Source organism: Manacus candei, unplaced genomic scaffold, assembly GCF_025592945.1.
Source record: "Manacus candei isolate 608988 ecotype Guabito, Panama unplaced genomic scaffold, ASM2559294v1 h1tg000035l, whole genome shotgun sequence".
Taxonomy (NCBI): domain Eukaryota; kingdom Metazoa; phylum Chordata; class Aves; order Passeriformes; family Pipridae; genus Manacus; species Manacus candei.
In genome coordinates, this window is record NW_026138083.1 from 7915998 (window position 1) to 7929387 (window position 13390).

At 45.1% G+C, this 13390-nt stretch overlaps 1 protein-coding gene across 1 annotated transcript; it reads left to right on the forward strand.

The window, feature by feature from the left end:
* The first annotated feature begins 1747 nt into the window (after nucleotides 1-1747).
* LOC127473266 (prokineticin receptor 2-like) lies at nucleotides 1748-7722 on the forward strand. Its single transcript, XM_051792699.1, has 3 exons — nucleotides 1748-1941; nucleotides 3434-4095; nucleotides 6706-7722. Exons 2-3 carry the CDS (start codon nucleotides 3578-3580, stop codon nucleotides 7400-7402), a joined length of 1215 nt encoding a protein of 404 aa, XP_051648659.1. The 5' UTR covers nucleotides 1748-1941; nucleotides 3434-3577; the 3' UTR covers nucleotides 7403-7722.
* Nucleotides 7723-13390: the final 5668 nt, after the last annotated feature.

Below are 13390 nucleotides of genomic sequence, written 5' to 3' on the forward strand. Positions count from 1 at the left end.
CATACACCTCCTGCATGTACTCCATGGCTTTAGAGCCCTTCTGCTACTGCCCCAGCCCTGGATAAGGATACCGGGACATTTATTTGGGCTCTAGATCCACCTCTGCCCATGTGGCTGTAAGGGCAGCTCCCAGCACTGTTGGTTTCATTCTCTGTTTGATTCCCAGTCAACAACTACTGTCTTGTACAGCACATACAAAGCACATTATTTCACAATCCTACTGGTGTTTCCTGAGAAACAGCTTGACACATACAGCACAATTCCTTGGATCACAGGAGATGAACTCCTGCTGTGCAGAAGCTCCATACTGAGCTCATCTGGAGGGGCTGTAGTTATCAGGGCTCTGATACCAACTTGCCCTGCGTCAATGGAGTGAGACAGTTCTGCAGCAGATGAGATTTTGGCCTAAAGGAATATAAATATTTGGATATCATGTTGCTCGATTAACTCATTAGATAACTTCATGTGAGACAGCTGAACAAAGTCTTAAAGAGATCATGGATGTTCCAAATGTAAAGCTCCCTTTAGAGTACTGGCTTTTCCTCGGGGACATTGAAGGTTTACGTAGCCCATTTTAGGGATCTTTTTGATGTGGTTGTGATGTACACCCTAAGTTCACTTTGTCTCTCCCTATACTTACTCTATTTACGTTTCTTGTCACAGAATTTGGAAAGTGGATCTGATTTCCTCACTATACATCTGGTTGCACCCTTTCAGGTTATTAAAAATCCCTTCATGGCTTTTCACCTATTACACTGACTTCAAAACAAAGCCAAGCAAAGTATTTGCTATGAAATTCTTAATGCTGTCTGCTGGCTCCAGACAGTGGGGACTCTCTGGCCTTACCTCAAGTTTCTGTAAGAAATGCCACAGCAGCAGCCATTTTACCCCAGACACATTTTATATTAGCATATTTCTTTCCTCACTTATTTCTTCCAGAGCCAGGTGCCCACTAGCTCACAAGAGCCCAGTCTTGCAAGTGTGCATTGAGGGTCACATAGTTTAAGTTTTCTGCAAACCTTCTACACTTTTCATGACCCTCTACTGCCTCTGACAGTCTTATCCAGAAGGGACTATGCAATGTGTCCCAACTGTGCATCTTGGAAAATGTCAGCTAATGCGAATAAGTCTGGAGGTAAAGAAGAGGACTGGGCATGTGCTGCGTGTTTCCTTTCCTTCTGGAGAACTGGGAAGCAAAAGAACTGCTCCCTGGGGTGCAAGTGCTTCACAGATGTGAGGAGGCAGAATTAGCAAAGGACAAATCCTTAAGGATTCACTGCCACTTTCCTGCTCTGAGTAATTCCCTGAGAGGGCAAGGAAAGCTGTCAGGGGTCCTCTGATGTACAGCTATTCACTGTTTGACCCTCCGTCTGCAGGAGCTGCTGCAGCTGCAGTCCTAAAGACAATAGCCTAGAGAGAGATCCACAGAGAAAGATCCCTGGGAAAGAAGATCACCGTCCTTCCTCCCCCGCCTCTCCACTGGGAGGTCTGTGTTTTGCCTCTGTGCCACATCAGGTGCAGGCAGCTGTTGCCCAGCACAGGCAAAACCCAAAGAGCAAGTGCAGACCGGGGTTTACACCTTCTATGTTCAGGAGGGCTAACAAAGCAATTCCGTGGCCAATTTCATGCATTCGTGGGGTTTAAGGCTGTGCTCTATTGTCTGTGGATTGCGCTGCCTCTTTAAAATCAGAAATGCATGGACAGTTTCAAGGTGCCTCCCACTGAGCAAAGGCTTTGGATGCAAGCACAGAGGCAGAAGAGCCATCCTCCCCTGAGCACAGGGCAAACCAGCCTGGGAGAGAAATGAGCACTCAGCAGAGTCCTCCAGCTGCTTCCAGCTATCCTTTCTCTGCTCCGGTGACAGCAGCACAGGTGCAGGGAAGAAACCTGGAGGCTCTCCCAGGGTGCCTGAGAACTCCAAGAAGATCAGAGCAACTGCAGGTACACTTTCCTGATAGTGTTATGTCAGTTGTTGTGTTATGACAGATAGTTGTGTTGTCTGTATTTATTTTATAGCTCTCTTGGTATTTTGCAGCAAAACCTGTCTGAAACAGATAATGTTCCCTGCTCTGACAGACAGATTTTGTGTCCCAGTGTTTGTTTAGTACTTCTCTTAAACGAATGTTCGCATTACCTAAAGCAGTCCCTTGTTGGAACTGTTCTTCAGTTTCAGGCTTTGGCTTTCTGTTATTCTCTTCTTCTGCAACCATCAGTTAGAAGAGCAATATGGAGACCAAAGTTGTACAAGAGAGTTTCTCTTGGAAATTTAAGTGTCAGTACATCAGGGGCTGAGGGTGGTTCCAGGGAAAGGGAGCAAGAGCTCCACTACAGAGACTGCCCTTTGTAGCCACGACCGCTATTGTTCAATAGCATTTAACACCCTGAAGACCTACTGCCTGAGTGCAGAAAGAGCAGCAATTCCCCCCAATCCTCTGCTGGGATGGGGTAGGACTGTCCTGACAGCTGAAAGTCTGGTGTGAGAATTCCTAGATGGGGCATGGGAAGATGCAAGAAGACAGCCCTCTCAGCATTTTGATACAGAGAGGTAAAATGGGGGGGTAGGTGAGAGGTTTTTTTTCCCCTCTGTGTGGAAAAATAAACAATTTTTTAATATTTGGTACAACCAGCAGTACAAGGAGGGGAGCCTGCTCCTCCCCAGCATCAAAAATTCAAGGCATTCTGTCTCACTTAAGGAAGATTTTCCCTTTCATCTCAAGGGCCAGTTTGTGGGAGCACTCTCCCTGTGAAAGGCAGATTTGCCTTTACAGCAAAGCCCTACAAGCTGATTCACTGAACAAAATCTCACCTCTGCAAATCAGCAGAGCTTCACCTGTTTGACAGAAGCAACAATGGATGATGCTGGCTGAAAATCTGGTCCTTATACTCAATTAATGGCTGCCAAAAGGAAAGTGCTGGCTTCACTATTTTCCTGCATCTTTGCAACTCCTTCTTAATTAAGGAATGTATTTAGAAGCCAGGACATCAGTTCTTTTTTCATTCTCATCTACCACATCTCTTTGACACATCTAGAATAACACATAGACTTTGTCCAAAAGGCACATCAGATGCTTTTCAGTACATTGAGATGTCATTTTAGTTTCTTTTACGTTGCGCAGGGATGACAGCACCGTAAGCTTGAAGGCTGGTGGAGGTTTAAACTGGATTTTACGCTTCCCCTATGTTGTCATTTCACTTTGTGTTGAAAATTTCATTGTTGGTAAATAAAACTGCCACTGTAACAACCAGTGTATGATGCAACTCAAGGCATTTATTTTACGAGAACAAAAGCATCCCTTCACAGGGTATTTCTTCCCACCATGCACAGGCACCAAGAGAGCTGTGGGGCAGTAAGAAGACTATTGCTTTCCTTCAAGTTCAGCATTTTTGCTGTCACTTCATTTCAGGAAACATTTTCCTCTTTTTTTTCCCACAGGAGGAGATGAATGAGGTTGTTGCTCAATAGTCTTCCAGGGACAAAGACAAGGTGACTCACTGCTCAGAAGGAAACCTTGGATGAGGTCTCATGCCCTGCCACAGTGGGTAACTCTAACACAACACCAAGGGCCCTCCAAGACACATGTGTCACAAGAAAACAGACATGGCCACAGAGCGAGCTGAATGTAACCCCAACGCCTCCACCCACCTCAGCTTGGCTGCAATTTACAACCTCCACGATGGAGATTTCAGCTCCTTGCGGAACTTCTCCTTCCCTTTCAATTTCACTTACAGTGACTACGACCTGCCCCTGGACAGTGAAGACGACATGACCAAAACCCACACCTTCTTTGCGGCCAAGATCGTGATCGGGGTGGCCCTGGTTGGCATGATGTTGGTCTGCGGCATCGGCAACCTCATCTTCATCGCTGCCCTCGTCCGCTACAAGAAGCTGCGGAACCTCACCAACCTGCTGATTGCCAACCTGGCAATCTCAGACTTCATCGTGGCCATCGTGTGCTGCCCCTTCAAGATGGACTATTACGTGGTGCGGCAGCTGTCCTGGGAGCACGGCCACATCCTCTGCGCCTTGGTCAACTACCTACGGACTGTCTCCCTTTATGTTTCCACCAATGCTCTCCTGGCTATAGCTGTTGACAGGTAAGTGGGGTGCTGTGACTGCACGAGGAGGTGGTCAGAGCTTCTGAGCCATGTTCACCACTAAACCACATCCTCGAGTGCCACATCCACATGGTTTTTTAATTATTACCTGGGCAGGTTGTTCCAATGCCTGACAACCCTTTCAGCAAAGAAATTTTTCCCTAACAATGCTGCAGTCCTGAGAGACTGCCTGCCTCTTACTCCAGGAATTTTAACAATATAATATAGTCATAATATAATTATTTCTTATGATTCCTCTTCTCTCAGTCTTGTGCACCACGGACTCCGACAGACCCAGGCTCTGAGGATCAGTCTCATGCTGACATATCTGACACAACTGACTCACAGAAAGATAGTGACCCACTCAGTAAACTCTTCATAGAAAGGCCACCATTAAAAGCCCTCTCTTGTGTACAAATGCAATATACATATATACATTGCATGATTCCCACTCTTCCTTCTCTTTTGTCCCCAATTTCTCTCATGTGTCATTTCATGCTCTAGTCTAATGCTGCATGATTTTTGGCACCTGATCCAAAAGACAGCTTAGGAGCAGAGAGCTCTGATGATGGCTGCAAAGATACAGCTCGTGTGTGGCTGATTCAGTTGTTCCTGATGTCAACAGAACTCTGTGGAAAGATTCTGGGGAAGTTCAGAGAGATTTTGCCTGGTGTGGGTGAGGGTACAATCAGCTCCTATGAAACAAATCCTTAACAAGCATCTAACAAAATAGCATCTCGACAGCAGTTGAGGACTCGGGATAAAGCTTCTAAACACTATCATGTATGTATTACCATTTTCTAACACTTTTTCAACCTCTACAAAATCTTCTTGGAATGCTTTGCTAGTGCATCCCAGGTTGATGAAGTAACATGGGTCATGGAGCTCTTATGTCTGCTAAGAAATCAGTTTTCTAGCATATCTCCCTACACATCTTTAAAAACAACTCTGGAAAAGATTAAACACTGAAGCTTGTTGTAAGAACACACTGTTTTTGGTTTCACTGCCCTTTTTTTTTTTTTGTGAGGTTTTGACTAGGTAAACAGAGAGAAACCTCATTTGTTTAACAATCACCTATTCCATGTTGGTTATGTCAAGTGGATTGTTGACTTCGATCTCTAAAAAAGAACAGGCTCTAATAAAAGGCTTCTCATGTTTAGATCACTTAGAAGGAATCACCTGTGTCAACAGGGTGTGTCTGTCCCACAGGATTTTCCTCAGGTAGGGCTCTCCTTCATCTTCACTGATGTCTGTTCACATGAAACATAGGAATTTCACACATTTAAGGCCACACCTACACTAGAAAATAATACAATGTAAAAGGAGAGGATCTGAAGAGCAAGATCACGTGATAAGAGTCCACTGTAAATATGGGGGGGGGGGCAGGTAGCTTTAGCTGGGTCCCCTGGACTGAACGTCCATGGGCACTTGGTGTGTTTTACTTACACTTTTGGAGAACATCTACCAGGGCAGTTTCATCTGAATTCAGTTCACGTGCTGCAGGACCACTCCACAGTAAAAGACCAAGTGTGGTAAGCAATGACAATCAGGAAATCCACCACAAAAGCTCTGTCCTGACTCTCTTAGACAGACTGACTCCATTGAGTCAAATGTTCTGCTAAGCAGATATGCATATTTATGAATTCATACACATTACATCATCCCACGACCAGCTTTCATAGAAATCAAGTTAAAAATGTTCATTTATCAGCTCCACAGTGAGGCTGACTAATTCTGCTGGCCCCTGACACCTATCCTGCACTATTAAGAGCCATGAACAATTCATCTGCTTCCAAGATCTGGCTGGTGAAAAGCACTGCTGACTTTCCATTTTACTTTAGAATTAATTTATCCTGTGGATGCTACCTTTGTATAAAACATATACAGATGGAAAAGACTCCGCAGGAATGAGAAATTCTATTTTTTGAAGCAATCCTTTGGGTTAAATACAGTTGTATTGGGAGCTCTGGTGTGCCTCAAACATCTTCTTCTAGCAGGAATACCCCAAACTTGCAGCTGTACAGTCATAAGGAGTGCAAACATCTAACTCAAGTTTTCTGCTTTGCCACATTACTTAACACAGTACATTTAAGATTAATAAGCACCTCCAAAAAACACACACAAAAAAAGATTTGCATAGGCAGAAAACAGGTACACTGTCCTTTGTTGGTGGCTTGAAATCATGCTCACCTGTAACCACTCATTAACATCACCATCAGCTCTTTGCACTCCATGGAATAACCAAGGAAATAAGAAAAACACTGTAATGTCTATTTGATCTCTTTGTAAAAAAAGCATATTTAAGTAGCTCTGTGCCTAAGGAAAGTATTTTCCTGTTTTTACATGTTTGTCATTTCTTCCTTGCACCTGACTAGGTGTGTATTACTCCACATTTCAAACTCTCACTCCTTTTAAAAAGGAAAAGTGGTGATGCAAAACTGTAGCTCAGCTCCAGGCTGTTACTTCAGACCTGAAAGCTGTTCTTGCAGACAAATATGTTCAGGAATGACAGTAATTTCCTCCTGCCCAGTTCTACCCCTTTGTATTTTGAAGTGTATTGGGACTAACAGTGTTTTCGGGCTTCATTTTGAATGTATTTGTCTATTCCAGGTATCTGGCCATTGTTCACCCACTAAAACCACGCATGAATTACCAAACAGCAACCTTCCTCATCGCCTCGGTCTGGATTGTCTCCATACTTGTAGCTATCCCATCTGCATACTTTGCTACTGAAACGGTGTTATTTATAGTGAAAAACCAGGAGAAAATTTTCTGTGGCCAAATTTGGCCAGTTGACCAGCAAATATACTACAAATCGTACTTCCTCTTCATCTTTGGCATTGAATTCGTGGCACCCGTGATCACAATGACTTTGTGTTATGCCAGGATCTCTCAGGAGCTTTGGTTTAAAGCCGTCCCAGGATTCCAGACAGAACAGATCCGAAAAAGGCTTCGACGCAGAAGGAAAACTGTTATGGTCCTGATGTGCATCCTGACTGCCTATGTTCTCTGCTGGTCACCTTTCTATGGCTTCGCAATTGTCCGGGACTTCTTCCCCACCATCATCGTGAAAGAGAAGCATTATCTCACTGCCTTTTACATAGTTGAGTGCATTGCCATGAGTAACAGCATGATAAACACCATGTGTTTTGTAACTGTGAAAAACAACACCATGAAGTACTTCAAGAAGATCATGTTGCTCAGATGGAGATCAACGGATAATGGAAGCAAATCCAGCACAGATTTGGACCTGAGAACAAGTGCAATGCCAGTCACAGAGGAAGTAGACTGCATAAAACTGAAATAAATTTTCTGCAGTTCAAATCTTATCTGTTTTGGAGAGGGGGTTAAAGAGGAAATAATGTCTCCTCAGAAGCTTCTCCCTTGTCTGTGGGAATACCCACTATTGGTGAGATCCCTCAAAAAGCAGCCTGCATTCCCACCAGAACTCTTCTCAGTGGACTTCTAGATAATACCCCTAACTCTGCGTCTTACAACATCCCTAAGACTGATGCTGGGCTTCAGGTCACTCATCTGTAAATTTGAGATGTAGACACTCATTTTAGAGTTAAGAAGAACAATAAAGTCTATGAATGCATTAGACCGTAATACAACAAGGGAAGAGTTGAGTGCCTCTCTTAAGAGAAACCTCTTAAACCCTTTGATCTTATCACTTGTCCCTTTAAGCTATTTAGTGTCCTTTTCCTTCTGGTCAGGAGAGGAAGGATGGCAAAAAAAGCCCATTTAGCACTCTTTAACCTCTAAATTTACCCCTCATCACGAAGGTCCTTGAAATCTACAGACCACCAGCTTCCTATTGTCTAATGTGCAGCACGCTCTCATGAAAGGCACATGCTCTGCAAAGCTGAAACCTGCTTCACAGCCTAGTGAAAAACCTCAAGCCTCTTCCTGTGACACCTTGTTTAAGAATGTTTTATCACCATTCCACTCTGTAGTTTTATGAAGAGTGCTACTCTCTCATGCATTTGGAAATGGCACAGATACATATGGAGGGACCTGTTCCCTCACCTCCAGGTACCCTATGACCAGCTTTTGCTGCATTGAGATGCTGAGGTCATCACAGAATCCATCACAAAATTGTACAGGTGGGGAATAACATCTCCACATCGTCTAGCCCACCCCTCTGCTCAAGCAGGTTCAGCTAGAACAGGTTGCCCAGGATTGTGTCCAGTTGAGCTTTGCCTGATTCCAGGGAAGGGGTCTCCACAGCCTCCCTGGACCACCAGTGTCAGTGTTCAACAGCCCCCACGGTGAAGAAGTGCTTTCCTCTGTTCAGATGGAATTTCATGTATTTCAGCTTGTCTGTCACTGGGACCTATAAAAAACATGTTAGGGAGGAAAATCCAGCTTGCTGAACCAGGCCCAGACATCTTACCAAGTCTGTGTGCACCTTCACCATGAAGTACAAGGGGGGCCAAAACACCAAGGAGATCCCAAGATGATCTGTCCTCCTGGGAGCAAGAGAGGCTTCAGCAAGTCAGTCTCTGGTTGAGTTGAATAGCTTACTGTCAGGTCAAATGTGAGGCACCAGCTCCAGATGAATTCTGCATTGCCTCCCCCAGTGCTCCTTTTACTGCTCTGATTTTGTGTGAATCCAGTTCGGGTGTTTTTAACTGATAATCTTGACAAAGCAGGTGACAGTAGCAGTAATACCTACACATTTCAACTGCACATAAAATATTGTGGACTTTTCTGTATTGAAATCAAATATTTTCTATCATGACGATAAATACTTCCTGTTTTAAAGTATGTGGCTGCAGCTACTTTTGGAGTAAACAGCTTTTGTAAACAACTCTTGTCTATTCGTGGATTTAAATGAGCAGCAAATCCTGCCAATAAAATAGTAAATATGGCCTCAATGTCATCATTCTGAATTATTTTTTTATCTTTTTCCCTTAGCTGTCACTTTCCTATCCAACTGACTAATGTGAACATTCCCATTTCCGTTAAAGAAAAATTGACCAATTATATTTAAGGGCAAAAGGATATTCAAATCAATTAAAGTGCTCAAATCCTCTCATCATTAGCTGCTCTTAAATATACACTGGAGAGGATATCATCATTTGCTGTTAGGCAAAACAATTACTGAAATCATCCTTCAAAATGACAGTTTTAAACAGGGCTAAGTACTAAATACATTTATTTCCCAGCTTGACAAAGAAACTTAAGGGACCAGAGAGCTGCCATATTTCACCATCAAAAGGCTTTTAACCTCTCCTGAAATGTCATGGTTCCTTCTGAAACTATGCTCCCATATGTATCTCCTAAACCCTGCACTAGTTGTTGAGGATTAGCCAGGAATACTATTAGAGTGTCCTGATACTCCTTCCACCTGTTTTCCCTACACACTTTTGGTGCAGAAGTCAAATAACTGACTATTTTCCACACCTGGAAATCCATCTCAGGCTGGGGTATTAAAAAAAACCTCTAACCCCACCAAGCAGTATAGTACTAAGCAAGAACTTGGGAAAAGAATAGCTTTAAAATTCTGGAAATCACTTTGAGAGCTCCAAGAGAGCTCTTCTGGTCCAGCCTGCCCACTGTTCTTATCCCTGTCCCTGCCAAGGGTAGCAAAGCAGCAGTGGCCACTGCAGGCTTAGGTTTTGGGGTTTGCAACACTACCATGTTCTTGACATTTTGAGGTCTTCCCAGCAGCAAAGCAGTGTTTCAGCTGGAACCTCTGGATAGGGCAGGAGAATAAGCTTTGCTTTGCCCTCTACTGCATTGGTTGCAAGCAGCAACCCCAGAGAGAGGGGGGTTCCCAATGAGGAAAGGCGGCGGTCCCATTCCCTCATCAGAGCACTAAGCACTCATGTTGTCCTTAGCCTCTGACTGCACCAATTCCAAACCGCTCAAAACGGGTCCTACTTTCAGAGACATTTGCTCCTAAACTGAGCTCCAACCAGCAGGGGCTCAGAGCCTTGCATGCGGACTGAAAGTCACTTAAAAACTCTTGTGAAAATTCCATAAATGTGCAGGCAGCAGGGACAGGCCATGACCTGAGCAGCTCCCTCAGGCAGGGGGGAGCAGGTAGGCCATGGTCCAAGGGAGGGGGCCAGACCCCACACTCCTTGAGCTTAGATGAGCCACGCAGGGAAAAAAAGAACAGAAGGGGTTTTTTTTTACCCTTAGAACTCAGGCTAAGGGAAGGTGGATGCCAACACCTCAGCTCCCTGTCAGGTAGGGGACACCCTGCTGCCTCCTGCCTGGCCCCTCTCTGCAGAAACACTTTCTCACCTACACTGAAGGATATTTAGAGAAGGAACTGAATATGGACTGCACCTACACGGAGTTCTGCTTGCAAGAGCCATGCTTAAACAGAGAATGACAAGCACAAGCTGAGAGGAAGGCAGAACCTGTTCCAGAGGAGAAGCAGGCCTTTCCAGCAGAACTCCTGCCTCCTAGAAGGCAGGAAAAACTGCAGTGAGGCCTCTGTGGCTGCCAGTTGCCCATTATTAGCTCCAGGGACACAGATGCAATAAGGGCTTCATCATGCAGGAAGTGTGGGATGTATCATGGATGAGGTGCAGGTGAGGGTGAGGCATCCTCCTGGGAGCCCTTAATAGGGTTTAGATACCCATGTAGTAAATCAACCAGATACCACCATGTCTTGGTTGTAGTTAGATGCAATTTTTATTGCCAAAAGCAAAACTGTCGTGCTACCACATCAGATTCCCGCTCAGCTGTCCTCCTGTGGCACAGCTCTAAAACCATAGGCTCACTTCCTACTGCAGCACCTTCCCCAGGGATAACTGAGGGTAAAATCCAGCCTCTGCTCCTTCACAATGAAAAACAAAAACCCATGTGTAACTGCAAGCTAAAATGGGGACCCCAAAAAACTAAGCGAGGATTAAGAGAAGAAAAAGCACTTATTCTCAGAAACAAGCACTAAGAAAACAAAGGCTGTATGACCTCCATACCTTCAGGGTAGGTCAAAATAGCCAGCACGGTAAATTTTCCCGACAACTGACTGACTCACTCAGAAGCCCGGACTTGGTTGTGCTCCTTCTTGGAGCCTGTCAGCCTTTCCTGTGGCAACAGCACCCTCCGGCTGCTGCCTCTGCAGCACAGCGTCACTGAAAACGGCATCAGCTTACACCAAATGCCTTGGGAACACGGCCATGCAGATATTCCCAGGATTCCAACAAGTGGCAACACATATTTCAGCTTTTGTCATTAGGGCACCCAGGCACTTACCCAGTACTTGTGGTGTCTGCGTTCTCCCTCACCCCTGTGTCAGCAGGGCTGTGATTCGTGCTTGGGGTGCTCCCCTCCAATGCCATATGTGCAGAAAAACAAACACCATTGAGCAGAAAAAAGCAGAGTTGAGGCAAGAGAACACTACTCCCTCAGATTTACAAATCTCTCACCCTCTGTTAGGATTCTGTTCCAGACTGCACCCTTACATACGTTGCCAGGAAAAGCCTCAAATCACAAAATCACAGAATCAATTAGGCTGGAAAAGACCTCTAAGATCACAGAGTCTGACTTTTGACCAAACACCACAATATCAACTAGACCATAGCACTAAGTGCTACATCCAGTTGTTTCTTAAACACCTCCAGGGATGGTGACTCCACCACATCTCTGGGCAGTCCATCCTAATGTTTAATCATCCTTTTTGTGAAGAAATTCTTCCTTATGTCCAACCTAAACCCCCCCTGGCACAGCTTGAGAACTATCTCCCCTTGTCCTGTCACTTGTTGCCTGGGTGGAGAGGATGAACCCCACCCAGCTACAACCTCCTTTCAGGTGGTTGTAGAGAGTGGTAAGATTACCCCTGAGCCTCCTCTTCTCCAGGCTAAACAACCCCAGCTCCCTTAGCTGCACCTCAAAATCACTGATGAGGCGGGGATCCCTGCAACTTCTAAAGTGACCTTTGTAAAACCACGCAGAAAAAAAGAACACAGGACAAACCCCGATGTAAAACCACCAATAATCATGGATAGTAAGAAACATCACTGAGCATGTGGTTGCTCAAGGCACAAAGTCACCTTCCTCAAAACCAAGACTTGGTAAGCAACAGAAGACACATTAAGATGGCAATATTCCCTGGAAAAAGGCATCCCCAAGCTAAAAAGAATCATCAAAACCCCATTTAAACTTCTCTACCTGCTCATCTGCTGGTTCCAGAAGAAAAAATGTGGAAGTTAACACATAGAAAGCATCACAGGAAGCAGGAAAGCACAGCAATAAAATCAGGGCATGCAGCACTCCGAAAAAGCCAGGGGTGAAGCACTGCTCCAGAATAGCTCTGTAAAGTGCTCCAACATACACCAGTCACTGTAGAAGTCAAGAGAAAAGCCATAGGGTGAAACACCTCAAAAAGAGGTGGGAGCCTCTGAAAAGCCAAAGAAATAAAACAAACAGGTCTGAAGGACTACTCCAGGGCCATATGGTGATGCACTCCACTCCAAAAAATACCAGGTGATGAAGAAAACAAAAGAATCAGTGGGCAATGTGCTAAAGAAAGACAGTGAAGGACTTCTCTGTGAGGCTGTGATGAACGACTCCAATAAAAGTTGGGCAGTAAGGTGAAGGAAACCAACATAATACAACATGAGATTCCAAAAAGAGCTGGGCCTTGTGGCAAAGGGCTCCTGCAGAGGCAGCACAGCACAGCATAAAATTCTTCAGGGGTGGCACAGTGAAAGACTTTTGTGGGGCAGCTTCTCAGGGTGAACAAGGTGAAGGGCTCCAAGGGTCCATGAAGTAAGGAGCTGGCTCCCGAGGTGGTCAGGAGTAACAACATGGTGGTCCAGCAGGTCTGGCCCATGGCTTCCAGACTGGCTCACCTGTCTCCTGGCCCTGAGGGCAACAGCTTTCCCACCCAACACAGCCCCAACATGGTGGGAGCAGGAGGGCTCAGGGTTGGAGGGAGGGGCTGAGGCCACGCACAACTCGGTGCAGAAATGGCAAGACCCAGGCACCACAGGATTTGGTTTCCCTCAGCAGTTTTTTCTTTAAGAGGAGCCTCATCACAACAAGAGGGGCGTGTGAGCCTGAGTCAAAAAACCCGGTATGGGTATTGTAGAGCACACTACATCCACAGAGTCCTTCTGAAAAGTCATAAAAACAGCTGGAGTGTATTTGAATGCCTATTTGCAGCCACACAAGAATGATTCCCCTGCTGAACTTTAGGACTGTGTCCAAAAAAGTGCCAAATTCATATGGCTCCAGTCAACTGCCCCAAAACATACTAAAACTTTTTAATTTACTTTCTAGGAGGTTCAGGGAAGTGGTGAACACACTGAAGGCAAGATATTCCAGCAAT